This window comes from Sus scrofa, chromosome 12, assembly GCF_054392235.1.
Source record: "Sus scrofa isolate SSC_HxYL_T2T_F1_AM1 chromosome 12, Sscrofa_HxYL_maternal_Yorkshire_Landrace_v2.0, whole genome shotgun sequence".
NCBI lineage: Eukaryota > Metazoa > Chordata > Mammalia > Artiodactyla > Suidae > Sus > Sus scrofa.
In genome coordinates, this window is record NC_139394.1 from 66,881,752 (window position 1) to 66,909,393 (window position 27,642).

The following is a 27,642-nucleotide window of genomic DNA, read 5'->3' on the forward strand; positions in this document are numbered from 1 at the left end:
CTGTCCTCCCCAGCCACCTCAGCCTAGGAGCTCACTCCTGAAAGGCTGTGTGACCCTGGGTAAGTGATTCCGTCATTCTGAGCTTCAGTTTCCTCATCAGGAAATTGGAAGAATGGTATCATGTTGTTATAAGGGATTAAGTGAATTAATTGGCGCTCTTGGCAGAGTGGCAGGTGGAAGGCGCCAGATTAATGCTGATGACTCTGCTGCTTCCTCTGGAGGGTCCCGGCCATCTGAGAGGCCCCTGAGGGAGGGGACCTGGAACTCCTCCCCTGTTCCCCCAAACCGCTCCTCCCCCCCCCGGCGACCCATCTAGTCACTGCTTTCTTGGCACTGGGAGTGTGTACCCAAGCCTTGCCCGGGGTTCCTCCCGGATGTTGCCGAAACCTGAGGCCCAGAGCCTCGGGACTGGGCACGGGTGTCCAGCTCCATTCGGAGGCACCTCCCCGTGACCTGTCATGCCCCACCTGAAGGTCATGTGTTAGCCGCCTCTCTAAAAGCTCCCAGCCCCGGCTGTGCAGGTGCCCCGAGCTCGCTGGGTACCACGAGGCTGTGCCCAGGTGCCGAGGTGGCAGGGAAGCGGGCTCCGGAGACTCTGGGCTCTGGACGCTTTGTCACCCTTCGGGACTCTCCAGGTCCAGCCCCCGGGCTGGCCTCACTCCTGTCTCTGCTGCTGAAATCACCTGGTCTGGCTCAGGTAGTGCCTCCCCCCACCCTCACCCCTCCCAGCAATGCCTGGGGCCCCCATCGACCAGCCTGGGCATCTGACCACTGGGGTCTTCTCTTCTGTCTTTCACGCCTGCCTCCATCCCAGCTCCTGGGCTGCTTCGTGACCTGGGCGGGACAAGCCAGCCTCAGTTTTCCCATCTGTTAATGGGGAGCTGGTCTCCTTGCTTGCAAATCCGATTTCCTCTCTTATCTGATCTAACCACGTGCACCCTTGAGCAGGAGCCAAACAGCCCTGTATGTCCTGGGCTGAGGATTTTGATGCTCATTTCTTTTTCTTCTTTCTTTTTTTCTTTTTTTAAGGCCGCACCTGTGGCATGTGGAGGTTCCCAGGCTAGGGGTCCAATTGAAGCTGCAGCTGCCGGCCGACACCACAGCCCCAGCAACACAGGATCCGAGCCGCGTCTGCGACCTACACCGCAGCTCACGGCAACGCCGGATCCTTCCCCCACGGAGCGAGGCCAGGGATCGCACTTGCGACCTCGTGGATGCCAGTCAGATTCGTTTCCACTGCGCCCCGACGGGAACGCCTGACCCTCACTTCTTAAATCGAGTCCTTAAAGGCCACAGGGCTGTGCGACCTCCTTGCCTGGGGCGTGTGGAGTGTCCCCGGACGTTTGGCAAGTTTGTGGTCTGTGCTTCCCTCCTGGATCCTCTTCTCAGCCTTCCTTTGAGGTGTTAGAGTCACCAGGTGCCCGCGAGGGACTCCCTGCAGCCCGAGGCTCTCATGCACGCGCAGCCGTCGGCTGTGTCTGTTCCTTGGCTTCCAGGCGACCTTGCTCCGGGTACCAGTTTCCAGCTCCGAGAAGCAGAGGAAGGGCTGTGAACATGACCCTGCTGGTTTTCTCGGCGGTTTTAGGGGGAACGAGTAGAAGCGTTGGTTCCCAGGCCGTGTGACACACGGGTGGGTCTCCGGTACCCAGCACAGTGGTCACGGTGACACCCCCACCCGCCTGGGAGCTGGCCAGGCACCCCAGGTGGGGCCCTCCTGGCCTTTGATTTTTGCAATTCCGTCCCCTGCAGGCCTCGAGCTGCTCAGAGCCCCACCTGGAGCTGGACGTCCCTCAAAGCCTCCCGGCCACACAAACCCGCACCTCGCGATCTGCCGGCCTCCTGCCGGCATCTGAGTGCCCCCAGACTGGCCACCTCCCCCTGGCAGGCCCAGGGATCCAGGGCTGATCTGTCTTCTTGGCACAGCCCCCAGGGTGCCCCCCATCGCCGGCTGCCTGCCTCCTGGCCCAGGCACAAGCAGCGGGCACAATTTCAGCCTCAGGCCTCGGCTCTGCAGACCCAGGGTGAGGTGGCCAGCTGGAGCCGCTGGGGGGGGGGGACGGCTGCGTGAGGAGGGGCCCCTGCAGAGCCCAGGGGTTCCCCGTGCCAGACGCTAGATGGACGTGGTCCTGAGTTCAGTCCTCCCCCCGGGGGTTGTGGGGCTGCGGGGAAGCGTCTGACCTCTCTGGACCTGCAAAGGGTGGAAGTGGCCATGGCTGCGACCTCCTTGGGTCGCCAAGAGGGTGACCCGGAGCTTTTACTGACAGCTTGGCCTGCCCTCCCTGTGGCTGGACGAGCTGGTTTGCTCCGGCAGGGAGCACTGTGCACCCACCAGGCCTGGGCATCCGGGGGCACTGGTGACTGAGACAGACCCTGGGCGGGGGGTGGTCTCCAGCCTGGCTGGTCGTGTGGGCGCCACTGTCCCCCTCTCCTAGGTGCTTGGAGCAGAGATCGGAGGTGGTCCCCCCCTGAGGCTCTGGCTGCACCTCGTCCCACAGACCGGAGCTGAATCCCCGTGTTGCCTGGCTGTCCCTTCTGTTCCCTTTCTCTCCTGGTGACTGGGATGGATCTTCCCTGGGGCCTCAGTGTCTCTGGGCTCTTGAGGGCTCCCAGGCCTGTCCGGCTCTGACCTGGCGTGACGGGGTGGGGGTCGGGGGTGCGTGGGGTGCATTGGGGGGGAGCACCCCCAGCTCCTCAGCTTTCTGCCGGGCCAGCCCCTCTGAGCACTCGGTGGTAACGGCCACATGGCCTCAGCACCCACGGGGCCACGTGGTGTCGGGACCTCCAGTCTGCAGGTGCCTCCACCTCCCAGCGACAGGCCAGCCCAGAGCCTGTGTGCCTGGGGCCGGAGGCCACCACCAGCCATGAGAACAGGGTTTGTTCGGCTGTGGGTACAGTGCCGCCGGCGGGGGTTTGAGGGTGGCCCGGGACCGCCTGGTGTGAGTGTCTGTGCCGGCCAGGTGCTCTGCCGAGTAGGCGGAGGGCAGTGACTCCCATGTGCTCCCCACGCGCTCTTGTTTAGAGCTGAGGAAGGCAGGGGTGGCGGAGGTCCCCAGGCTGAGGTCAGAGGTCAGTGACCCCCCCCGGTGCTGATTCACAGCCCCCTCCTAGCACCTCTGGCGGTGGGGAGGCAGAGGGCAGAGACTGTGGCACTGAGAGCAGGCACCTGGGGGGAGGAGCGTGAGCGCCTGGGGCGGGTGGGACTGGGTTTGGGGTGTCCGTCAGGCTAGGCCCAGGTCTAGGTCCTGGGGTGAGAAGGCAGCGAATGAGCCCCCCCTGCCCACAGGGTGCCTCGTGGTGGGGTGCCGGGTACCGTCCTGAGCGTATCACTGCTGCTGCCACCACGACCATTGAGGTCAGGCATCGATACTGTGGGATTAGAGTGGGCTTCCGGCTGGGGTGCGCAGTTTTCCTGGGGTGCGGTGAGGCCCCTGGAGCTGCCTTGAAGCCAGGGCGGGGGAGGAGTGTCCTGGCGGGCCTAGGGGCGAGTGAGGGGGGAGAGGGAGGTGAGAACTGAGGGTCCATCCCCGAGGAGAGCTGGCGCCTCGTGGCTGCCGCGGGCATGGTGCTGGTTTGGGAGCAGGGAGGCCGGCGCGGCTGGTCTAAGGGGTGATTGACAGGGACTCAGGCTGAGAGGGTGCAAGCTGGATCCTGATTATATTTTGCAAGCAGAGCCCTCGGCGGCGGGAGGCAGGGGATGGAGGATGAGCCAGGGCTCTTGCCTGGAGCCGCGGGGAGGAGGCAGTGACCATCCCACCACCCCCAGGAGGCGGGCCAGGAGCCGGTCGGGCTAAGTCCGCGTCCCCTGGCCCCGACCAGGGGCCCTGGGCGGGGGGCGGAGGCGGCGGGCGGGTGTGGCTGCCCGCCAGCTCTGCCGTCTTCTCTGTTGCAGGAGCTGCCCTGCCCGGAGCTGGCCTGGGGGCGAGCCAGGGTCCCCCCACCCCCGGGATGACTGCGGCCGGCCGTGCCAACCCCTACAGCATCGTGTCGTCGGAGGAGGACGGGCTGCACCTGGTCACCATGTCGGGCGCCAACGGCTTTGGCAACGGCAAGGTGCACACGCGGCGCAGGTGCCGGAACCGCTTCGTGAAGAAGAACGGCCAGTGCAACATCGAGTTCGCCAACATGGACGAGAAGTCGCAGCGCTACCTGGCCGACATGTTCACCACCTGCGTGGACATCCGCTGGCGCTACATGCTGCTCATCTTCTCGCTGGCCTTCCTTGCCTCCTGGCTGCTGTTCGGCGTCATCTTCTGGGTCATCGCCGTGGCGCACGGGGACCTGGAGCCGGCGGAGGGCCGCGGCCGCACGCCCTGCGTGATGCAGGTGCACGGCTTCATGGCGGCCTTCCTCTTCTCCATCGAGACGCAGACCACCATCGGCTACGGGCTGCGCTGCGTGACGGAGGAGTGCCCCGTGGCCGTGTTCATGGTGGTGGCGCAGTCCATCGTGGGCTGCATCATCGACTCCTTCATGATTGGGGCCATCATGGCCAAGATGGCCCGGCCCAAGAAGCGGGCGCAGACGCTGCTCTTCAGCCACAACGCGGTGGTGGCGCTGCGGGACGGCAAGCTCTGCCTCATGTGGCGCGTGGGCAACCTGCGCAAGAGCCACATCGTGGAGGCGCACGTGCGGGCCCAGCTCATCAAGCCCAGGGTCACGGAGGAGGGGGAGTACATCCCGCTGGACCAGATCGACATCGACGTCGGCTTCGACAAGGGCCTGGACCGCATCTTCCTGGTGTCGCCCATCACCATCCTGCACGAGATCGACGAGGCCAGCCCGCTGTTCGGCATCAGCCGGCAGGACCTGGAGACGGACGACTTCGAGATCGTGGTCATCCTGGAGGGCATGGTGGAGGCCACGGCCATGACCACGCAGGCCCGCAGCTCCTACCTGGCCAACGAGATCCTGTGGGGCCACCGCTTCGAGCCCGTGCTCTTCGAGGAGAAGAACCAGTACAAGATCGACTACTCGCACTTCCACAAGACCTACGAGGTGCCGTCCACGCCCCGCTGCAGCGCCAAGGACCTGGTGGAGAACAAGTTCCTGCTGCCCAGCGCCAACTCCTTCTGCTACGAGAACGAGCTGGCCTTCCTGAGCCGCGAGGAGGAGGAGGACGAGGCGGACGCCGACCCGCACAGCCACAGCCCCCAGGCCAGGCATGACTTCGACAGGCCCCAGGCCGGTGGCGCCACCCTCGAGCAGCGGCCCTACAGGCGGGAGTCAGAGATCTGAGCCACGTCGGCCGAGGCGCAGCATCCTTCCCGCCCGGGGGAGGCCCCGTGTCCTGCCAGGGCCCCGGGCCCGCGCAGAGGGGGCTTGGGCCCTGGTCGCAGACTCAGTAGCGTTTTAGATGTCGTACGCTTCTTCACGGTGGCCTCGGAAGGTTGGCAGGAGAGTGGGCAGGCGGAGCGGCCTCAGGGGCCGGAGCGGGCACACGGGCAGGGAGGCGGCCCCCTGGGGGCCGGGCCGCAGGAGCCAGGGGCTTCCGCCTGAGTCGGAGCCGCGGAAGCGGCTCGGCAGCCGCCCAGCCTCTGTGGGTGCAGGCCAGCAGGCTGCGTTGCGCCTCACTGGTTTTTAACTTGGGGAGAAACACCGGGTTTGGCTTTTCTCAACCCTTAGTTTGAGTGAGACTGTTTACAAAACAAAACAATTAACATGTGATTGAAAAATTTTTATAATTCATGGGGGGGTGGGGTGGGGAGGACGATTAGAGTTCCATTAGTCTGCTAGGATGCAAGCAGAAGGAGCCCAAGCCTGGCCTGGCCTCCTCGGTGAAGGCCGCGTGTGCCAGGGGCGAGGTTCTCTAGGCCCACAGGGTGAACGGGCTTCCGTTTGGGATGGCGAACCAAGGCCGTGTTAACAATCGATCGTAATAAAAGCTTTCCAGTGTTGCCGGGGTGGCGGGGGTGGGGAGAGGGCCAGGAAAAAACCAGCCTGAGCTTTTGAAGTTTGACTCTGTACCTGCGGGGTGCGTCTCCGGGCCGGGTTGGGACCTGCCTGCCACGGAGGCTCTGCTGTCCCCACACCAACCAGTCTCCCGGGTTGCTTCTCTCTCCTTCTCTGCCGGCAGCCTCCACGCCTTCCACGGAGCGGGGGCAGTTGCAAACGTAGGAGAGGGGGGCTCCCTGGGAAGGGGAGCCGGGCCCCCGACTCCAAGGAAGGAGGTCAGCCCCGTCCCCACGGGGCCCCAGGGGGAGTCGTGCCTTAGAGACCCCGGGTGGTCCAGTTCCACTTGTCTGTTTTTATGGGACTCACCCGTCCTCCCCGCTGCCCCTGACCCCCCCCCCCCGCCACGAAGTCCCTGCCAGCTCCACTGTCTGCAGACGCCGGGTCGACCTGGCACCTGCACCCCCCCTGCCCCCCAAGGTGGCAGCACAGGTGAGCCCGGGGGGGTGCCCACCAGGCTGCACCCCGCTGCCGAATGCAGAGGGACCTCCTAGGAAAGTCCACTTTCATCCTTGTCAGCCACACGTCCAGGCACCTTGATCAGGAAGGGGCTGGGGGCCTCTCATTTGTCACTGGCTTGTGGCTCTGCGGGGCTAAGAGCTGCCCAGGGCAGGCCTGTTCCTGGCGAGGGAAGCGGCTGGCGGGAGCCAGGCCCCAGGACGGAGTAGACTGCCCTCCTCACGAGCGGCCAGGCGGGTCAGGAGTTGGAAAGCCCAGTCCCCAGCCTGCCTACCTAGGCTGTTCCAGGACAGCTCACCACCAAAGGGGCGGGGCTCCAGCCCGGGCGGGAGACGGAGGCTGCGTGCAGGTGGGTGAGGCCCACGGAGAGGCGGGGACCTGCGGTGGTGGGGCCTGCGACCTCTTCCCCCTTCCTCTTCTCCTGCAGCAGCTGGAGGCCCGGCCCTGAGGTCTGAGCCTGGCTCTCCACTCCCACCCAGAGACACGCCTGACCCACACCCCGCCCTAGCCTCAGACCCCACTCTCATTTCTGGTCCAGGAGGATCTCCCCGAGGCAGGTGGGGGCAGCGCTTTCTTCTCAGGATCTGCTGGAGGGGCCTTCGCTCCCTCCGCACCCTGAGCCCGCTGGCTTTCTCACTCAGCCTTAGTCCTGGGGGGTGATGTGGAGTCCCTGTGGGTCACCCCCACCCCCCACCCCCACCCCCCACCCAGATCTCAGGCTGAGCCGGGAGGGGAGGAGGCAGTCTGGTCCCTCGGGGCGGGCACACGGGCCTGGCGGCCCAACCCCCGACTCAGCCCATCCCGGGTAGAGCCCTGGACCCCCCAAGGTCCTGGCCGACCCGGGGGCCTGGTGCTCCTCCTCTCGGGCCTGCCTGCCTCCAGGCCCCGTGCCTGACGGCTTGGGCCTCGGTCCCTGCAGGAGAGCCATCCCAAGCTGCCTTTTACTTCTCACCAAAGGCAGATGCTACGTTTTCGAACTCTGCTGCCCTCTTTTTCCCTCCTCTGTATTTTATTTATTTATTGATTGATTGATTGCTTCTGCTAAAGACCAAAATAGTCTCCCTCTTTAGTGCCCTTGAACCGGGAGGGCGGATGGGAGGGGCTGTGTGTGCAGAGGGAGGATCACGTGGTCCCTGGGGCGGTGTGCCTGTGTGTGCAGCGTGGGGCCCACGCTCACCCAGCGAGCGTGCGGCGTGCCGCGTGCTGCGTGTGTGCCAAGCGCGCGTGTACGTGATACGTGACCGGTGCGCTGTGCAGGTGGGTGTGTGCCTGCCCCGCCCCCGCCCCCGCCCCCCGCGGTGGTATTTCCGGGAAGTTTCCTGCCGGCCTGGGCCCGGTGGTGCAGAGGCTGGAGTGGCCCAGGGCCCTCTGCCCCGAAACACCGAGCTGCTTCCGCGGAGAGGGGCCACGGGGCAAGCGTGTGTGTGCCCCGAGGCGTGACTTCCCACGTGTCTGCGTGTGAGTGAACCGGTCCCGTGTGGCTTTGCCTGTCTGTGCAGGATCGTGTGAGGTCATCGTACAGGAGTGGACACGTGTCGTGCAGGTGTGTGCACACGGCGACCTGCGTCTGTGAGTCTGCGCTGATGGCACCTGAGCATGATACGTACGTGTGGGGACACACGCACTCACACGTTCCAGGTGTATCTACCTGTAGGTCTGTGTGCACTCGCTGTATACTCAGGCTTTTAAATGTTTACGAGGCTGGAGGCTGGCACGCCGCACTCAGGATGGACCCCGGCCGTGGACGTGGGCACAGCTGGACCTGGTGGTCCCACCAGCCTCTGCCTTGGTGATGTCCACGTGGGTGGGTACGCATGCTGCACGTGTGGCAGGGTGAGGCTTCTGTGTCCTGGGCACGAGGTGACACCTACACGTGTGCAAAGGTGAGCACGTGCACACGAGTGCATGTAGGAGGCCCGTGTACACGCGTGTGGTGCCTGCGTGCAGCAGCCGGCCCGGGCTGCAGGCTGTGTGCCTGGCTTCGTGAACCTGTGCGGGTCCCGGAGCGTGTGAGCATGAATGTCCGTGGGGGGTGGCGTGTCCACGTGCAGGCCCACGCGGGTCGCTCAGAGCCCGGTCCCCCGCCCCGTCCCCCCTGGTGCTGTGCCGCCCGGTCCCCGCCCGCCCGCCCGAGGGCCCCGGAGGGGGGTGGGGGGCCTGGTGGGAAGGAGGCTCCTGCACAAGGGGTGTCTGCCTGTGTGAGGTCACGTAGACGTCGACTCTATTTTAAACGGTGAAATGAAATCTCATGTTATTTTCCAATACGTAGCAGTATCGAAAGACATAGGCCACGAGGCTAGACCGCATTAAATGCATTTGACCTCTTTGAGTGCCGCTGTGTGGAGACGTGTGTTTGCAAGGCCCCTGGCCCCTCAGCCTCCTGCGTCCCAGGGCGGGGGTTCCCCAGAACCTGGCGGGGGAGGGGGGAGAGGCCAGAAGCGCCTCCTCGCAGAGCCCCGCGTGCCCTCTCAGCTGTCCCACGCATCCTGCTTCCCCTCGATCACCAGCCTGGGCCGGACCTGGCGCCGTGCCACCCTCCTTCCCCCTGCAGGGCAGTCCCTCGAGGGACTCGGGGGTCGGGGCAGGGGTGGGGGGAGGCCCCCGAGAGGGCCAGCCCTGGTTCTTGCCGAGGGAGAGGAAGTCGGGGGGGCCTAGGGGCCTGGGAGGGGTTGAGGCTGGGGGGTAACGGGACAGAGGGCAGAGAAGTCGGGGAGAGCAGCGGGGCGAGCACGGTCTCCCCGGGGAGCAGAGTGCCCTCTGTCCTGGGGGTTTCGGGGGCTTCTGGCAGGGGCCCACAGCGGGAACGCTGTCACCCCCATGGCATCCTGCAGGGCCCACGCGCTGATCCCGGAGCAAGGATAGGAAGCCCGACTGGTGCGAGGGGCCGGGCGGCTGTGACGGCCTCCTGCCAGGTGTTCCCTAGGGTTGGACCTGGAGGTGGTTGGCTTGATGGGGGCGGTGGTCTCTTCTCCCCAGCCCTGGAGCTTCCCCTGGGACCCCAGCACCAGACTCTAGGCCGTTTGTGGTCTCCCCACCTGCCCTGGAGCTATTTCCACAGCCCCAAGAGGAGCACCCTCTGGGCAGGAGGACCTGGCGCCCGTTGGAGCCGGATGAGCATTTACTGCTCAGACTTTCCAGCTCAGGAGTCTCCGAGCCGTGTTGGCTGTGACCCTGGGTCCGACCCAGGCCACTCACCTTGTGTGGCCTCCAGAGGCTTCCTTCCCCTCTGGCTTCAGTCTCCCCAGCGCAGGAGAGGGCGTTCCCAACAGTGGCAGCCCCTGGACTTGGTGAAGAGAACGGGGGTGGGGGTGGGGTGGGGGTAGCCCGTTATATTCAGCAAGTGCTTTGGGGCCCACTCTCCACGAGTCCTTGGTGGGCGGTGGGTGTGGGGGGAGGCGACACAGCGCCCCTGCCCCCCACCCTCCTGTGCCCAGCAGCTCCCCCTGTGCTCTCCTGCCTCCCCAAGGATGAAGTGAGTCCAACTGAGCATCTGCTTTACAGCAGGTGCGACTGGGTGGGTGGGGTGCTGGGGGTTTCCTGAGCACCTCCTCGCGGCACTTTGAGGTCCCAGGGCCGGGCTAACCTTATTTCTGCAGGAAGTCGGTTCAGGGTCAGAGAGGCCCTTGCCCAAGGGCACTGGGAGTGTCGTTATTTGAGTGGGGGGGTCCAGGCACGGCCTCAGCGCCCCCCCCAGCTGTGGCCTTCATGTCAGGTCCTTGAACCCAGATGCCGTCACCCTGTCAGACAGGAGGGGCAGCCCAGCCAGCGGTGTGCCCTGTGTGTCCTCCCAAAGCCATCCCCGGAGGTGGAGGGTCCCTGGGACTTGGCAGGAAAACAGGAGTGGGCTTCTCTTCAGTGCCGAGGGGCCGGGGCAGAGCAGGGGGGCCTCGGAGGACACACCCCAGCGCCCCCTCCACCCAGCACCAGTCAGGTCTTAAAGCCAGAATCAGGCCTTTTAACCCCCTGCCCAAAACCCTCCCTGGATTCCTTCCGCGCTGAAAATCAAGTCCCCAGATTCTCCAGCCTCTGGAGGCCTGTCCATCTCGCCCTGCCTTCATCCTGCCCGTCCTGTCTCTCCTCACCCCCCGCCCTCCCCAGCCGCTCCTCTGCTCTATGCACCCTGACTCCCTTCAGTTTCACTGAAGACACACTTTCCTCCACCCCAGGACCTTTGCACCTGCTGTTCCCTTTGCCTGGAGCACTTTTCCCTCAGCTCTCTCTCTCCACCCCTCCCTGCTCCACTACTGGCTCCACCAGGGCAGGGGTTGCCATGTCTTTCTTGCACTGCTGGGTGCCCAGTGCCCCACTGTATTTGTCTGAAAGATGGTGGATGGACGGAGGGCAGGTCCTGTGGGTGTCCCACCCAGAGAGGGATCTACAGGCCTCACCAACCTGCAGCCCCTCTTCAGCTTCCCACTGACCCAGCGTGGGCAGAGCCCGGCCACCAGGCTTGCTGGGGACAGAGCCGCTCAGCCTTGGGGGCAGGGGCAGCTGAGCCAGAGCTAAGGACAGGCAGGGGGAGAGTGGGGAACGGGGATTGGAGTCTCCTGAGGACTTGCTTCCCTTCTCCGTGCTGCCAAGAAAGCACAGAAGGAGGCGGCCCTTACCCCAGGCTGGACTGGGTCTCGGAGGCCTTCTGCTGCCTGAGTGTTTGCGACTGGCCGTCTCCGGCTGCCGTCTCCCTACATGAGAAATGGGACTTCTGTTCACTCCTTCAACAAGTCCTTGAGAATTGCCGCTGTGTGTCGGGCCCTGGCGCTCTGGTAGGAAGCAGGACAGGCCCGGCTCCCGACGTCGCGACGTCACGCTAGGGGCTCAGCAGGACAGACGTTCAGCCGGGAGTCCCCAGAGGTGGAGCCTGCAGCAGGGACGCGTGTGCACAGGGCCCACGGGAGGAGTGCCGTGTGGGGCGGGGGAGGGGACCTGAACGGCAGATGCCGGTTCAGCTGAAGGCCAGCCCGACCCGACCCTGGGTGCAGGACAGCCTGGGAATTGTCCCACCTTTTGGGGTGGAGGGGGACTCAGCAGTCAGCCACTGGCCGCCCCCACTCTGCTGAGTGGGAAGTACAGCCTCTCAGTCATTTGGGCCCGAGATGGCTCCTGTTGACCCAGAAGGTTCTCCAGAGCAGGGGACAGCTGAGAGCCATTAGCAAATGAGGCAGCAGCTGGAGGGCCGGGACTCCTCCCCGGTAAAGGGACCAGGTGGGGCCCAGGCCACGCCCACTGCCCCAGCGATGACGACGTGGCCCCATCCCCGAGGGAGAGAGACACACAGGGTGTCGCAGGATGAGCAAGGGGAGGCCTGGCTGGAGGGACCAAGGTGGGTCCTCCAAGGAAGTGGCATTTCCTCTGAGCTTCCCGGGAGAGCAGAGGTTTGCCAGGTACGTGGGAGGAGCTTCCCAGAGGAAGGGCCAGCACCTGCAAAGGCCCTGGAGTGGGAGAAACCTGGAGGAAGTTGAAAGAAGCAGCTCGGCGGGGGCGGGAAGACCCCACCCACGGCCCCGGCGTCTTGCCGGGCGCTCAGCCTCCCTCTGGCCTCTGTGGAGGCCTCCCTGCATCGCCCTCCTGGAACGTCAGCCTCTCGGGAGAGGGAACTTCCGTTCCATCTTGTTCAAGCTGCGCCCCGGAGCCTGGAACAGCCAGCACCTGGCGCTCAGCAGGTGTTCCATCCGTTCTGGCTGCTCCCCCAAGACAGACAAGAACGGCGAGGGGAAGAGGTCAGTACAGCTGCCCTCGGCCCGGCGCTGGGAGGGGCCGGGGGCCTTGCCCGGGGGTTGGCTGTGGGTGCCCAGGAGGCCTCCTCTGGGTTGCTGCTAGCTGCTGGGGTGGGGGTGGGGGGGCAGGGCCCAGGGGCTTTTCCAGTTTTCGGTGTTGTGGTCTCCTTCTCAGAAGAACCTTCTGAAATGCCCCAAAGCAGATAACACATGGTTGAAAAGGACGCCCATTCTCGTGCCAGGCAGTTACTGAAACACAAACGGAGAAGTTCTTGGGACCTTAGTAACCACGTTTTCTCACTAACTGCTGACGCCGGCCTCCTGTTGGTGAGCGCAGCCTCACTGCCCGGGGCGGGGGGGGGGGTCCCAGAAAGTCACCAGCAGAGAAACCATTCTGTGGACACGGCAGAGGCGCCCCATCCCTGCCGGGGGAGAAGCGTCCATTTCCATCGAGGTGAGCAGCAGGGAGCGGCAAAGGCTTCTCCCGCAGGCCCCGTGCCTCCGGGCGAGCCCTTTGAGGTGTGAGAATGAGGGTCCAGCGGCGTGGAGACAGGCTGCCGCTGAGAGGCAGGGCAAGGGGACCCGACACCGTCGTCCTAGCCAGCCAGTCTCTGGAAGCCGTGTGGCTCTGTCGTGGCACGAAAGCAAACCCGTCAGCTATTAGTTACTGTGTTCAAATACAGCCTCAGTTAGGAAGACGGACATTTGAATTTCATCTGTGTTTCACAGGGCACAAAATTTTACTCTCGATTTGGTTTCCCGCTCCATCGTTAAACAATAAAAATCCATTCTTAGCTGGAGGGCCATACCAAACCAGGCTGTGGGCTGTATCCCAAGCTCCCAGAGGGCTTCTTCCTCCCCCGCCCCGGCTGCAGCCAAGGCATATGGAAATTCCCAGGATAGGGGTCGAATCAGAGGCCAGGGATCGAACCCGCATCCTCATGGAGACTAGTCGGATTCCTTCCCGGGGTGTCACCATGGGAGCTCCCCCAGAGGGCTTCGTCAAACTCGCATCCCTGTGGGTTCTGATTCGTCAGGCCTTGGCAGTCCCAAATGCGCATTTGTGAGACCCCAGCGGCTGTGAGAGCTCCACCTTGAGAATTGCTGAGTTCTGCCTGGAGGCTGGCGCCCCAGGGGTTTGTGCCTTCAGCCCTGGCTCTGGCACGGCTCTCCCTAATCGCCCAGGGGCGAGATTAGGTGGCCTGGCTTCCCCTGGGATCTCCAGCGGGCGCCTTGCGAGGTGGACTGACGAAGGCAGAGTGACGCGAAGCAAACAGAAGTTTGTCGATACATGCGTCACCCATACACGCGGGAGGACTCCGGGGTGGGTAGCTCAGGAGGGGGATTGCAACTGGGCATCTCAACACTTTACAGATGAGGAGGCCGAGGGTCATGGAACGGACGGGCCAGCGACTCATTGCTCAAGGCTCATCTGTACCTCGTTTTTCTAAAATTTTTTTTTTTGTCTTTTGTCTTTTTTTTTTTTTTTTTTTAAGAGCTGCACCCGCGTCATATGGTGGTTCCCAGGCCAAGGGTCTAACTGGAGCTGTTGCTTCTGGCCTACACCAGAGCCACAGCAACATGGGATCCGAGCCACATCTTCGACATACACCACAGCTCACGGCAACACCAGATCCTTAACCCACTGAGCAAGGCCAGGGATCAAACCCTCAGCCTCCTGGTTCCCAGTCGGACTCGCTTCCACTGCACCACGATGGGAACTCCTAAATTTTTTTTTATTGTAATTTTTTACCTAGTCTCTTCAGCTTTTAGCATCGTGGTTGATAGGTTGATAGTCCCTGTAGTTGCTAAAGGCATCCCTTAATTTTTTCTGTTTTTTTTTTTTTTTTTTTGGCTTTTTATGGCTGTACCCGTGGCATATGGAGGTTCCCAGGCTAGGGGTCGAATCAGAGCTACAGCTGCCGGCCTGCACCACAGCCACAGCAACGCGGGATCTGAGGCAGGTCTGCAACCTACACCACAGCTCAAGGCAATCCTGGATCCCCTGCCCACTGAGCGAGGTCAGGGATCAAACCCGCATCCTCATGGATCCTAGCCAGATTCGTTTCCGCTGCACCACCCCGGGACCTCCTGCCCCTTGCTTGTGACGCACGCTTTGTCTTCCTCACCCGCCCCCCCTAGTGCAACACCCTGACCTTTGAAATCTCTAAAGTGTGTTTTCAGCCCAGATACGTTTCTCCAGCCCACAGCTATGGCCTGGTCCAGGCCACTGTCATTGCTAACTTGGATGCCCACAGTTGCCTTCTCTCTGGCCCCTGCTCCCTCTACCTCTGCCAAACTTTGAGTGCCCTCGGCTTTGGGTCTGGGCGGCCTGGGCTCCCTGACCTTCCTGGACCTACTGGGGTCCTGCTTGAGGGTTGCTCCAGCAGGCGGAGTTGGGCTGGACCTAAAAGAGCAAGCCAGCAGCCCCGGCCCCAGGTCCATCCTCCCAGTGACCATCCAGCTGTGGCCCCTCCCCGGAACCTCAGTTTCCACAGATGCCGTCTTACCCATGAGGGTTGATGTCCTCTGAGGGCCCTGAGCTTCAGGCCAGGCTCTGCAGGCCTCTTCCTCTCCCTTCCTGGAGCAATCCTCTGATCAGAGCTGGAGCCTGGGCTGTTCTCATTCCCTAGTGAGGCTCAGCGCAGAAAGCAAGCTGGAGCTGAGACCACAGCTCTGGGCCAGGGCAGGGTCCCAGGGCCATGCTATAGAGCAGCGCAGTGGCTTAGGTTGCGCACTGCACAACCCCAGGGTGCCAGTCACCACTTACTCAACCACGCACAGCAAGGGCAACCTCCAAGGCCTCTTTCCTCACTGCCTCGGGGCTCAGTGCGGAGGGATCCACAGTGCGTGTGGAACCTGCGGGCTGGGGTGGCAGGGGCACAGAGGGGAACTGCCGCTGCAGACATCAACTTTTTTGTGAGCCCACTGACTCGGCAGAAAATAACCGAAAGGGTGGTGCCGCCTCATACCAAGATATGCACACACCCCAAACGCGCCCACCTCCACACCCACACCCACCCACCCACACACACCCACACACACACACAACATGCACACGAGTATATGCAGCATCACACGGCAGTGGAGAAGAACAGCCCTGATGCACACACCACCAGTCACGTACGGAGACCAGCTCAAGTTCAGGAACAGAGGTCCATCTGTGGTGACAGACAGCAGGACAGCGGTTGCCTGTAGCGGGCAGGGTGGCCAGTAACAGTGTTGGGGGTAGAACTCAGTGGATGGGGGCTCAGAGAACAGGCAGCATCTGGATCTGGGGGTGGGCCTGGGAGGAGAGGTTCTGAGGCCGTGTCCTGCCCGGCAGAGGGGTTCATGCTGCAGCTCATAGGTGAATACCTGAGGCCACGCTGCCCTGCCCTCCTAGCCGCAGCAGGAGTGGTCCCCCCAGTGGAGCCTACGAGGGGCAGGCGGAGAGGAGAGGATGCTGGGGGGCTAGGTGGGCTGGAGACAGGAGGGGGAACTGGGGGGAACCTGGCCTGTGGTGGGACTGACCCTGAGGTGGCAGACAGGTCACGTGACCCTTGAGGCCCTCAGTGTTCGGGGATGCTAACAAGGCCTCTGGCCATGGGTTCTGGCTCTCCCAGGAATCCCTTAGCACAAACCAGTGCCCCCACCCCCATCCCAGCCCCTCAGCACCAGTTCGCACATGCCCTGCCCCCTCAGAAGAACAGCTGGGCTCAGCTGCTCAGGCCACTTGGGTGGGTGGTTAAATGTGCATTAATAACCTCTGCTAAATAGCCTTGTCTGGGAGTCAGTGAGCCCAGCTCTCCCCAAGGAGGCCCCTGTGTCGCAGCCCGAGACAAGTGTCCCACGTGACCAGGAGGCACCAACCTGTGGGCTTCCAGCCACTGGGGCTGTGTGAGCTTAGGTAATTTCTGGCACCTCCTACTAAGCCTCAGACTGCGCCTCCGTCCACCCAGCCAGGTGGCCCTCACGGAGCACCGGCAAAGCCAAGGCACTGCGACCTCTCCCGGCACCCGCTCGGAGGCAGGGACAGCGAGGCGCAGGTTTGGTTCCTTCAGCAGGCGGGCACTTTCTCCAGCCTGACCCAGAAGAGATACAGAGGCTGCACACCAGGTGGGTGGCAGAGAACAAGGGCCGTCAGCAGGGCACTGGGTGGGGCGACCCCAAGAGTGCGAGTGGGCCTCGAAGACCTGTGACCGGATGTCTCTGTGCCTCAGTTTTCTCCTCTGTAAAATGGGGCTGTAATGACAAAGCAGTGTGTGAGGGTTAAAAGAGTAAGAAACAGGGCAACAGGCAGGGGGCACCCAGGAGGGGCAGGCCTGGGCTCAGGAGCAGGGCCAGGGCCAGGGTCCGAGGGAGAAGAGACACAGGCCAGGGTCTGCTGACTCCAGGCGTGGTGCAAGCAAGGAGGACCCTTGGAGGGCAGGACTTCTTGAGAAAACCATTCTGACCGCCGTGTAGGAAGTGGCACAGCGAGGCCAGCATGGTGGCCGGGAAGAGGGGAGGGAACGGGGTCCGGACAGGTGGTGGGCTCTTGGGCCCCGCCGGGCGGAGGGGACTGAGGCATCCGACTGACGGTGTTGAGCCAGGTCGGAGCCACCAGGTGCTTGGGGAGGGCCAGCAGAGGACCAGGCCTGGGCCAGAGAGGGGGGCAACTCTGGGTGTTCAGATGCCAGCAAATGGCACGGCCACTTTGGAAGTCGGTGTGGGGGTTACTATGAGGTCGCACATCCGTTCACCGTCAGGCCCTCCATTCCGCTCCCACGCGCCGCTCAGACAGATGAAGGTTCATCTGCACACACACACTCGTAGGTGGATGCTTGGAGCAGGAAGAGACCAGGACGGGCCTCACCTGGGAAGGGGCCACGGGACTGTGGCCACCCCCTGACGGCATCCTCTCGAGTGGCAAAGGGTGGGCTCTGGGCAGGTCTGATGCGGGACACGTCCCAAAGGCATGACCTTCCGGAGAAGCCAAACTGTGGGAACGGAGGATGGGCAGCAGCGTGGCCCGGGGCCGGGGCCGGGAGGGGCAGTGGCACAGGGCAGGGGCGGTTGGGAGGGTGAGGGCACGTGCTGTCCTGCTCGTGGGGAGGCTCAGACGTGTGCCTTACGTCAAGGCTCGCGGGACCCTACACAACAAAGGAGGACTATAGGTCAACTCTACCGTAACTCTTTTTTTAAGGGAAAGAAAAGCCGATGCCAAGAAAACTTGCTTGGTGAGACATCAGTGTGCCCTGATTTCAGAGAGGTCAGGTCTGAAGGTCTAGCCTGGGGAGTCCCCAGAGTGATGTCAGGGAGGGCAGGACACGCCAGGAGGGAGGGGGAGTTGGCACCGGACAGGCACCCGGTGACCCCAAGTCAGGGGAGGTGGTGCTTCAGGGGCTAAGTGGGTCCCAGAGACCCTCGGGCATCTGGGCTTCTGGGAAGAGAGGCTGAGTCCCCTGGGACACTCTGACAGCGACTAAAAGCCGAGGGGACCGTATGATTTACCGCTCCAGCCATTAACGAAAGGAGGCAGGATTAACAGCAACGGCACAGGGAACGGTCCTGGGCAGACCAGCTGGGTCCCACGCGGAGGCTACCCAGGCAAGGGGGCCTCCCCAGCTGCACACCTCCTGCCTCCGCACCCCGTCCTGTGGAATGCTTGCTCTCCCCCCACCCCCCGCCCAGAGGGTCCTGGGCCGGAGCTGGAAGGGAGCGCAGGTTCAAAGCCCTGGTCCAGCCTCAGTGGTCCGTCTGTACAAGAGGGTACTGGTGTGAGAGTTCAGGGGCCTTTGTAGCTTGAGGGTCAGGAGAGAGGTGTCTTTAAGGTGCCGTCATACAGGGCACCCCCGCCCCGGGTGAGGTGCTTACACGCAGCATCTCACACACTCACTCCCCTGAACACAGCACTGCACACATGCCCTGGTGCACGCACTCACGCCATCAGTCAACACATCACACATTTCCTCGCAAATGTTAAGCCAAGTGACATATAAACAGACAGCTGGAAAGACAAATACAGCCTGCAGATAAAAGACAGACAAAAAGACTGACAGATGATGTCTGTGTGTGTTGATACACACAGACAGACATCCCGAGAGAAGAGAAGTTATGTAGATAGACCGAGACAGATAAAATGACAGAAAGACCAGAAGACACAGAGCCTGATAGACGGACAAAGATCAGGTCAGAAAGATGGACCCTTTAATAGACACATGAACGAAGACACATGTAGAAAGACAGAGGAACAACGCAGAGAAAAGCAGGCAGGAGAGTGGAGACAGACCAACAAGGGAGGCCGACACACGACAGACCGTAAAACAGGCCGTGGATGTGCAAACGTGCATTGCACGTGGAGCCGGGGACACGCAGCTACAGCTACAGAGAGAAACGCAAGCCAGCGGGACAGAGGGTGAGAGGCAGCAGTTTTCCTGCCTTTGAACAGTTGCTCGACTGGGCCTCTGCAGACGGGGCCGCTGCTGGACCCCACTCCCGGGAGAGGAGCCGTCATGAGCCCACTGGGGGTCGGGCGCCTGGGCTCAGGCTGGCATGCTCCTGTTTGGGTGACTTGCGATGACATGAAGGGCAAAGCAGCGTCGACCCGGAATTTTATGTGGGATCAGAATGCTTCCTGCTTCCTGGATATTCGCTCAAGGCGACACATCAGGACCGTCATGTTTTTATTTTATTTTTTGCTTGTTTTGTGTTTAAGGGGAAACACCCCTAAAAACCCTATTCTGAGGCCTTTTTCCTGGACTCGATCTTGAGGAGGGATTCCAACCAGAACCAGCAGAGGGCAGTAGATCATCAGTCCCTAGACTGTTGCTTGGCCTGTGGACAGAAAAGGCGAGGCTTTCCTGCGTCTTTGGTTCTTAGGCATTTGGTTGATCAACTCAACACTGCGACCCGCGCAGGTCCACCCCTAATGCACCTGCCGCGTCTTCGGTTTGCACAGCACTCAGACTTGCTGAGCTCGCTCAGATCCGGTACCTCATTAGATACCAGAGGACACAGCTCTTCTTCAAAGAAGGGTGGAAAATCAACAGAAATCCACCCAAAATTAATATTATGGAGGGTCCAACGAGGTTATATTGGATTGAAGAAACAACCATCCAGAATGAATATCTTACTGAGATTATCAACTTTAAACTTATTCTTTGCTGTTTATTTATTTATTTTCATTTGTTTCAGCTAAGAAATTAGTCTTCACACGCGATTTCATATGATACTTGTCTTTCTCTGACTTCACTTGGTATATAATAATAATATCTAGTCTGTCCATGTTGCTGCAAGTGGTGTTATTTCATTCTCTTTATGGGTGAGTCATATTCCTTTGTGTATATACACAACTTCTTCACCCTTTCATCTGTGGATGGACACTTGGGTGGCTTCCATGTCTTGGCTCTTGTAAACAGTGCTGCTGTGAACATTGGGGTGTGTGTATCTTTTCAAATTATGGTTTCCTCCCGATATCTGCCCAGGAGTGGGATTGCAGGATCATCCCGTGGTTCTATGTTTAGCTTTTTGAGGAGCCTCCATACTGTGCCCCCTAGTGGCTGCACCAATTTACGTTCCCATCAGCAGTGTAGGAGAGTTCCCTTTTCTCCACGCCCTCTGCAGTATTTATTGTTCGTAGACTTTTTTTTTTTTTTTTTTCTTTTTTGGCTGCCCCAGGACACATGGAGTTCCCCGGCCAGGGATCGAATCCGAGGCCGGAGTTGCAACCTCTGCCATAGGCTGTGACACAGCTCCGGATCCTTAACCCACTGCACCAGGCTGGGAATTGAACCCATGTCGCTGCTGCTGCAGAGACACCGTCGATCCTGTTTGAGCCACAGTGGGATCTCCTGTAGGCTTTTTGATGGTGGCAGTTCTGACCAGTGTGATGTGGTACCTCCATGTAGTTTTGATTTGCATTTTTCTCTAATAATGAGTGGTACTGAGCATCTTTTTATGCGCTTTTTGGTGATCTGTGTGTCTCCTTTGGAGAAATGTCTGTTCAGATCTTCTTCTCATTTTTTTGACTGAATTGTTCTTTTTTAAAAAATATAAGTGCATGAACTGTTTGTGTATTTTGGAGAGTAACTGCTTATCAGTTGCTTCGCTTGCCAACATTTTCTCTTGCTCTGTCCTTTTTCCTTTGTATTGCATTATTTACTAAATTCTGCATTCACAGACACACATTTGCTGTTCAAAAAGAATGACTTTTGAAACCTAAGTAACCAGACGGACAGTGCCCGGGTAACCTGGCCTCGCCACCCAGCGGCTGACGAGAACTAGATACGCACTCTTCAGTATTTAGAGGCGCCCCTGCCTCCCCATCTCAGTGCAACTCGAGATCATTAAAATACTTCCTCAACTTTTCTGACTTTGGATTAGGTGGGACTAGGCTGGTCCACACGAGGAAGATCAAGCATGTTTTTCTTTAAACAGGGAAGTTACAAAACAGAAGCATCCCATTCAAACCAGCTTAGAGGCGTCAAAGTCTGCTGGGCTATTGCTGACTGTGAAGAATTAAGAAACAGGAGTTCCCGTCGTGGCTCAGCAGAAACGAATCTGACTAGCATCCGGGAAGACACAGGTTTGATCCCTGGCCTCTCTCTGTGGGTTAAGGATCCAGCGTTGCCTTGAGCTGTGGTGTAGGTCAAAGATGTGGGTTGGATCTGGTGTTGCTGTGGCTGTGGTGGAGGCCAGCAGCTGTAGCTCCGCTTTGATCCCTAGCCTGGGAACCTCCACATGCCGTGGGTTCGGCGCTAAAAAGACCGAAAGAAAAAAAAAAAGATTTAAGAAACAAACAAGAGGACTCAAGCTAGAACAAAGTGCAGACCACACGGTCTTGAAGGTAAAGGGAAGTCCTTTGTGCTCCCTTAATGATGCCCCAAAGTAGCCACACCTGTATTCCCTATGGGTCTTGCCAGGTTCTGAACCTCCAATCAATGCAGGTACACATTAGACACTTCTCTTTTCTTCCTTCCTTCTTCTTTTTTTTTTTTTTGCTTTTTAGGACCATATGGAAGCTCCCAGCCTAGGGGTTAAATCTGAGCTGCAGCTGCCAGCCTACACCACAGCCACAGCAATACTAGATCTGAGTGGCCTGTGACCTGCACCACAGCTCACGGCAATGCAGGGTCCTTCACCCACTGAGCAAGGCCAGGGATTGAAACCGAGACCTCACGGATGCTAGTCGGGTTCGTAACCCACTGAGCCACAGTGGGAACTCCACATTACGTACTTTTTAATACCCAGTTTTTCCACTCAAAATTATGTGTGAAATTCATATTATTTCATGTAACAATGGTCCATTTCACCACTGCCATGTGCTATAGTGCTATGGTTTGAGTGTACCAAAATATATGGATCTGTTTGCCTTGGGATGTAAAATTTCTAATTGTCTGATTTTTCTAGCTTTTGCCTCCTTGCATGTCTTTCCGTGACCATAAGCAATAGTCCCCCTCAGGCTGTGTCACCAGGGCTGTGCCTGTGTGTTCAGCTGTCTAGATATCGCCAAGCAGTTTCCCCAAGTTGTTGTTTTACCAGTGTACACTCCCATCAGCAACGCTTGTCTTGCCAGTCTTAAAATTTGTATTTAGTCTTTTTAATTTTAGCCATTCTGATGTGTGTGCTATGTATGACATACTCATTTTAATTTGCATTTCCTCAACAGTAATGGTGTATAATTGGCTTTCCAAGCCTGCTTAGACGTTTGAATAGCTTCTTTTTTGAAGGGCCTGTTCCTACTTTTGATTGTTTTAATGGGGCTCTTTTTTAAAAAATTCATTTGCAACAGTTCTTTAGATGTTCTGGGCATGAATCATTTACGGGATAAATGTATCGCAAATACATGCTTCCAATCTGTGGCTGTTGTTTTTTACTTTAATCTTAACCAAGTCCAATTGAACAATCTTTGACTTGACGGTTATTGCTTCTTTGGAGTTCCATTCGAGAAAGCTTTTCTGACGCCAAGTTCATAAATGCTATAACGTCAAGAAGAGGCACCCCTACGTCTTCCTCTAGAACCTTGCGGTTCCACCTGTCCTCCGGGCAGGACTTTCTGCAAGGTCGGAGTCCCAGCTCTGAGTAGCCCTCTGCCTGCCCAGCCCCGGAGGTATCCGCATGGCCAGCTGATGGCCCTTTCCCAAGGGCGTGGGCTCTGCAGGCCCCGAGTCTTGTCCTTGGCACATGCAGCCTGGCAGACGGCGCCAGCTCCCTGCACGTGGCCTCTCTCGTCTCGGGCGACGCGGTGTGTTCCCAGGCCTCCAGCCGCCTCTCTCCAATCCCGACAGGCACTGGTCTCAGACTAACTGAACTGGTTTCTGTTTGCCCAACGGGACAGTGGGGAAATAATTACCACTCTGGAAAAGGAAACTAAGGCGACGTGAGGTTCTTGTTACCTGTCTGATGGGCAACCATTGAGAAGAACATTGTATGAATGTGTCAGAATATCCGGGGTGGTCGGACCACGGGGCGATAAATCCACAAATATGCTAATTTGAGGATAAAATAGTGCTATTTTTTGAGGAGCCATTCGGCAGTACATATTGGTATAATGCACTGAATTTGACCCGTGAATTTTCCTTCCTGCTGCCCCCGCCTCTAGAGAAGGACTCTCACTTGAGTAGGAAGATGCCCGTTGGCCTGGTCACCCGCACATGGTTTGGGTGTAAATGATCCTAAAGGACCTTTGCAGACTGGCACCTCCGATTCGACTTGAGGTCGGTCTGTACAAGCTGAACAGGACCAAGGTCCAGGACAGGTAAGATGGAAAGTCCATCTGTACAGACAAGCAAAACTGGACACATGTATGATCCAGAAATTATCTTGTCCTGCTGAGCGTTTCAGGCACGAACCACTCAGTCTGGCAGATGAGTGGCACCGTGAGTCTTTTTGGTGTTCGGAGGGGACCGCGCTCTCTTGGGGTGCTGCTGGACAAGCTGCTTACCCGGCCACGTGGCCCTGCAGAAAGGCTGCTGGCCAAACCCATAAATCCGACACTGCTCAGAATCTTTCCTTGTTTGTTCCATTTGTCATGATTGTGCTGAGAGCAGGTGTATCCTCGGGTCTGAGACCTGGGACACAAGAGAAGAGCCTGAAGGCTGGGCAGCCAGTGCAGAGCTGCCCCAGTGACAGCTGGTGACAGGCAGAAGTTTACCTCCCACGGCAGCTGCCCTGGTTCTACTCCAGTCCGTGTGTCATTTTATAGAGCAGAGGGATTCTGCAGATGTAATTAAAGTTACTCATCAGTGCGCTTTTAAGGGATAAGAGCAGGGTGGCCTAATTGAATCACACAAGCCCTTACAGACAGACAGCTCCCTCTGGCTCGAGGCTCAAGGGTAAATGAGGCACATCAGGAGCTCAGCTGAGAGAGACTGCTGAGCCATTAGGGGTGAGTAATGATGAAAGCCGCAAGCCCCAAATGAAAGCGTTAAGCTTGAGTCAGTACTGCGATGAACTATGCAAGAATCTAAAGCTGGGAAGGCACTGGCGCCCCTGTTCCGTTTCCCCCACGAAGGGTGCGCCTGTCGTGGGCCAGGTGGAACACACTCAGGTGGCATCCAGGATGAGAAACCCTCTTAGCAGCCATCGAATTGTTTCACTTCATTTTGTGTCTCCTTTGCAAAGAAAGGGTCTGTTGTGTGGGCTGCGCTCGTCCTGAAAGCACACACTCACATGCCCGGGTCGGAAGCTAGGCTTTGTGCCTGCCTCTCAAGGCACCTGATATTACGGCGGTATCCGGCTCCAGCAGACAGACCCTCCGTTCTCCTCTCTCTGACTGAGACCCCGGGTCTGGGCAGGCCCAGGTGGCACCTGTCCCTCATGGCTGTCCACCTCAGGAGATTGACTGTCACCTGGCACATGGGTTTGCAGCCTCCCGAAGACCAAACGTTGTGGCTGATGGGAGTCAGGCACAGCCAGGTGTTCACGTTCTTCCCCGTGAGCAGACGACACCCATGTGCTGCTGATGCAGGCGTCCGGGAAGCCCTAGGGAGCCACGTCACATCCCGAAGGTGACAGTGAGGGCACCGCTTTGCTCACAGGGGCATCCTCAGCCCTGGCTCAGGCCGCTCGGGCTCTGGCTCTGCAAGGTTTTGGCCACAGGATGGCTGGAGCACAGAGCATGGAGGGCAGGAGGCATTTGCTGTTGTGGAGAGGCATGCTGGCTGTGGTGGCCAGAGGAAGAGGCCAGAAAAGTGTGAGCGGCAGATCTGAGAAAGCAGAGATCGCAGCAGACAGGGCATGTGGTGTCTGCTTCCTGGGGTCCCGGAGCCGTCACTGCTTTATCCTCCAGCGAGCCGTGGCCGGATCCTGCAGATGCGATGCTGTGGCTCCTAAGAGGCCAGGGACGTCACAGGCTCCTTAGGGGTGCCCAGGAGCCCTGGCCCAAGCCAGTGCCTTCCTCACCGTCCGCGGACAAGGGCATCGTCAGTGCACCAGGCCTTCAAGTCCATACACGGCTGCGCTAGACAGGCCTCCAGGGCAGGCGGCCAGACCTCATGGGGCTCCTCTCGGCAGTAGTGTGCACTTTGGAAGCGGGGCCTGATGTTAGCTAGTTCAGCCTCATCCACGTTAATAAGGTCAAATTAGTTTCTATCCTATTACATTAGCTGACATCAAATCAGATTAGACACGTTTGAAAGTCGGAGCTGATGGAGCAGGCTGCCCCACATGTAAGATTTCCAGAAGATGAGCCATGAACTGCGGAGCAGCAGCTCCCAGCCCAACGGCTCGGCTGGAAGCGAGCCCCTCCTGTGAACCCCCTCCCAGGGCTCACGTCACATCTCCTGCCCTGCCAAGTGGCCATCCGCCCCGGGGCTGGCCTCCCATCCACGCATGCGCATGTCCCCAGCGCCACCAGGTGGGCTGCCGGCATGGATGCTGGAACAGAGCTATAAAGGAGACACGGGGCCCAGGAAGGATCAGGACCTGGAGAGCCCCGCGGGTCCTGTCCTTTGACATGCCTCAATGCTGAGCAGCACAGGTGTGTGCGACACGAAAGAGGATAACGTTCTAGAGAGAGGGGTTGGTCACAGACTCTGCAGGGGAGCTCAGTTTCAGTCCCAACTCCTGTTTCAACTCCGGGAACGGGGTGACAACCACCTGGCTACTTCCTGCTGAAAGAGGGCATAGTCCTGCCTCGGGTGGGGCATGGACCCCAAACTGGAAACATTCCCAAATCCCAAGTCCTGGATCTGGGTCTTGTGTGATTAAGATCGCAGTCCCTAGAGTTCCCACGATGGCCCAGTGGGATCTGCAGTGTCTCTGGAGCACTGGAACACAGGTTTGATCCCCTGTCTGGCACAGTGGGTTAAGGATCCAACATGGTCGAAGCTGTGGAATAGGTTGCAACTGCAGCTTGGATCTGATCCCTGGCCCAGGAACTTCCGTATCCCATGGAGCTACAAAAAAATAAAAGTAAAAAAAAAATTTTTTTTTGGTCTTTTTGCCATTTCTTGGGCCACTCCTGTGGCATATGGAGGTTCCCAGGCTAGGGGTCGAGTTGGAGCTGTAGCCGCCGGCCTACGCCAGAGCCACAGCAACACGGGATCCAAGCCGAGTCTGCGACCCACACCACAGCTCACGGCAACGCTGGATCCTTAACCTACTGAACAAGACCAGGGATCGAACCCTCAACCTCATGGTTCCTAGCTGGATTCGTTGACCACTGAGCCATGAAGGGGAACTCCAAAAAAAAAAAAAAAAGACTCAGTCCCTTAGTCCACCATTTTGGTGCAATGGACCTAATTAGAAGCAGTTGGAGGAGTGACAACCAAAAGTTAATAGACAAAATAGACATTCCCTGAAGAAGCCCGAAGAACAAGCCTGAAAACCACTCTGAACCTGGCACGTTGGGGAAGACTTGTAGCCAGGGAGTCAGGTGTCTAATTTTATCTAAGTAGGTTTTATCCTCTGATGTGGTATTAACATAGACATAACGAGAGCTGTTGGCTACTACGCTTGTCTCCTTTTTCTGCTAACATCTGATCAAAGCAGTTTTATTGTCTAAAAATTGAATTGTTTTAAGAGAGACGTGTGAGGTTGCAGCTACCAGCTGCCAGCAGGCACAGCTCTGAGAATGGCCAGTGGAATCCTGAGTCTGACACAGATCAGAAAGTTCAAGTTCTCAGGAGGACAGGAAGGAATCCGAAATCACGTCCACACCGACCACCTGCTTTTACCCTGGATGTCCGAAACACATCCACTCCATTTTGACTTTGGAACGCAGTCCCCTCTTCATGCCCAAAGTAGATGGACAACGCATGCCCAAGAGGCCACAAAACCAGCAGCTGTAGTCAATGAAGTTTAAGCTAAGCCGTATATAAGCCAGAATGACTCCCCTTCCTCAGTATGTGCAGATTTCCCCATCATTTCCCCCTTTTGGTTGCAAATCCTGCAAGAGACCAGAACAAGCCCCAGGAGCCAGGATGGTTGTTGCCTGCCTGCTTCATGTCCAGGTCATGTCTCGGGGCTAGGCCTCCTTTCTAATTGCCTAGTCTTCCTCACCGGAGGAGGACTAACCAGATGCCTTGAACGAGCTCAGGGATGTTGACGGGGAAACAATTTTAGGCTCTGTGTTTTATCACCTGTACTGAAGTGTCACACCAGCATTGCAATGTGCTTTAGCAGTAGACCCAGAGCAAGCAGTGATACATCATGAGCAGTTATCCTCTGACAGCTCCGCTAGATAAGTGTCTTTTCCTCCTGAACATCAATCAGGGCAAAAGTGTGGCTAACAGACTGACGTTCATCTATACAGGCCTCAGCGAAGAGAACTAGAGTGTAATATCCACATATTTTTCCTCTCCAAAAGAACCCTTGTTATTTTGAAGAGGAAACACAGCCAAATCAAGACTAATCTGTTTGCACAATAAGTCTGGTTAATGGACCACATAGACTTCTCCAAACTGGCTGTGGTGGAGTCAGGAGGCAGACTGGATTCTCAAAAGGCCTCTCAAGGCCGGAAAAGCCATGACACAGGCCTGCCATCAGACTCTGCCTTGGTGAACCTCTCAGTCCCCAAAATATCAAGGCTCCTGCACCCGCCAGCAGTCAGTCTTACCCATTCCCCTGATAAGGATGCTCAGAGCCCAAGAGTCTCCAGTTTCTGGTGGGGCCAGGCAGAGAGAAAAGGAAACTATTTCAAGTCTACCCACAGAGGTGTAATTTACCAAATTGCTTTAAGTCATCAGTAACTTGAGGAGAAAGGTTTCCTTGTATCTGGAAAACTCAGATCAAACCCAGTAATATTCCAGACAAAAACACATAAACGTTACAGCCACACTCAGTAATCCTTTCTTGTTTCATGAAGCCATCAGGTTTTCCACTAGGATTTTTGAATTTCTTACCCAGTTCAGTGGTATGATCTGAAATTTATCAGAGATTTTCACTTGCTGAAAAGGCCTTCCTACGCATCGTCCACAACTTCCTGTATCCATATTATTTTGTTCTTTATTTTCGTTTCCATTCAAGCCAATCAGCTCTAGGACAAAACGACCCCCTTTCCCTTTTTAACAAGATGCATTTCAATTCCTCACGCCTTCTTCAACTGAAAACACAC

General features: G+C 58.5%; 1 protein-coding gene and 1 long non-coding RNA gene across 15 annotated transcripts in view; both read left to right on the top strand.

The window, feature by feature from the left end:
- The window catches only part of KCNJ12 (potassium inwardly rectifying channel subfamily J member 12), a 77,292-nt gene extending 71,631 nt beyond the window's left edge, over positions 1–5,661 (top strand). The window contains exons 1-2 of one of the 3 annotated variants that reach the window (XM_021068064.2): positions 674–697; positions 3,890–5,387. In XM_021068064.2, coding sequence (XP_020923723.1) covers positions 3,946–5,235 — 1,290 coding nt within the window. In that variant the 5' untranslated portion in view covers positions 674–697; positions 3,890–3,945 and the 3' untranslated portion in view covers positions 5,236–5,387. Of the gene's footprint in view, positions 1–673; positions 698–3,889 lie in introns of those variants that run through there. The other 2 variants (XM_021068062.2, XM_021068063.2) reach the window with 2 other exon arrangements.
- Positions 5,662–11,674: 6,013 nt separating this feature from the next.
- LOC100628214 (uncharacterized) overlaps positions 11,675–27,642 on the top strand; it is a 49,582-nt gene continuing 33,614 nt past the window's right edge. For 6 of the 12 annotated variants that reach the window (XR_014822050.1, XR_014822062.1, XR_014822059.1 and 3 more), the window contains exon 1: positions 16,041–16,220. This is a non-coding gene — a long non-coding RNA (uncharacterized LOC100628214). Of the gene's footprint in view, positions 12,126–16,040; positions 16,221–20,522; positions 20,671–22,686; positions 22,843–27,642 lie in introns of those variants that run through there. The other 6 variants (XR_014822063.1, XR_014822067.1, XR_014822054.1 and 3 more) reach the window with 3 other exon arrangements.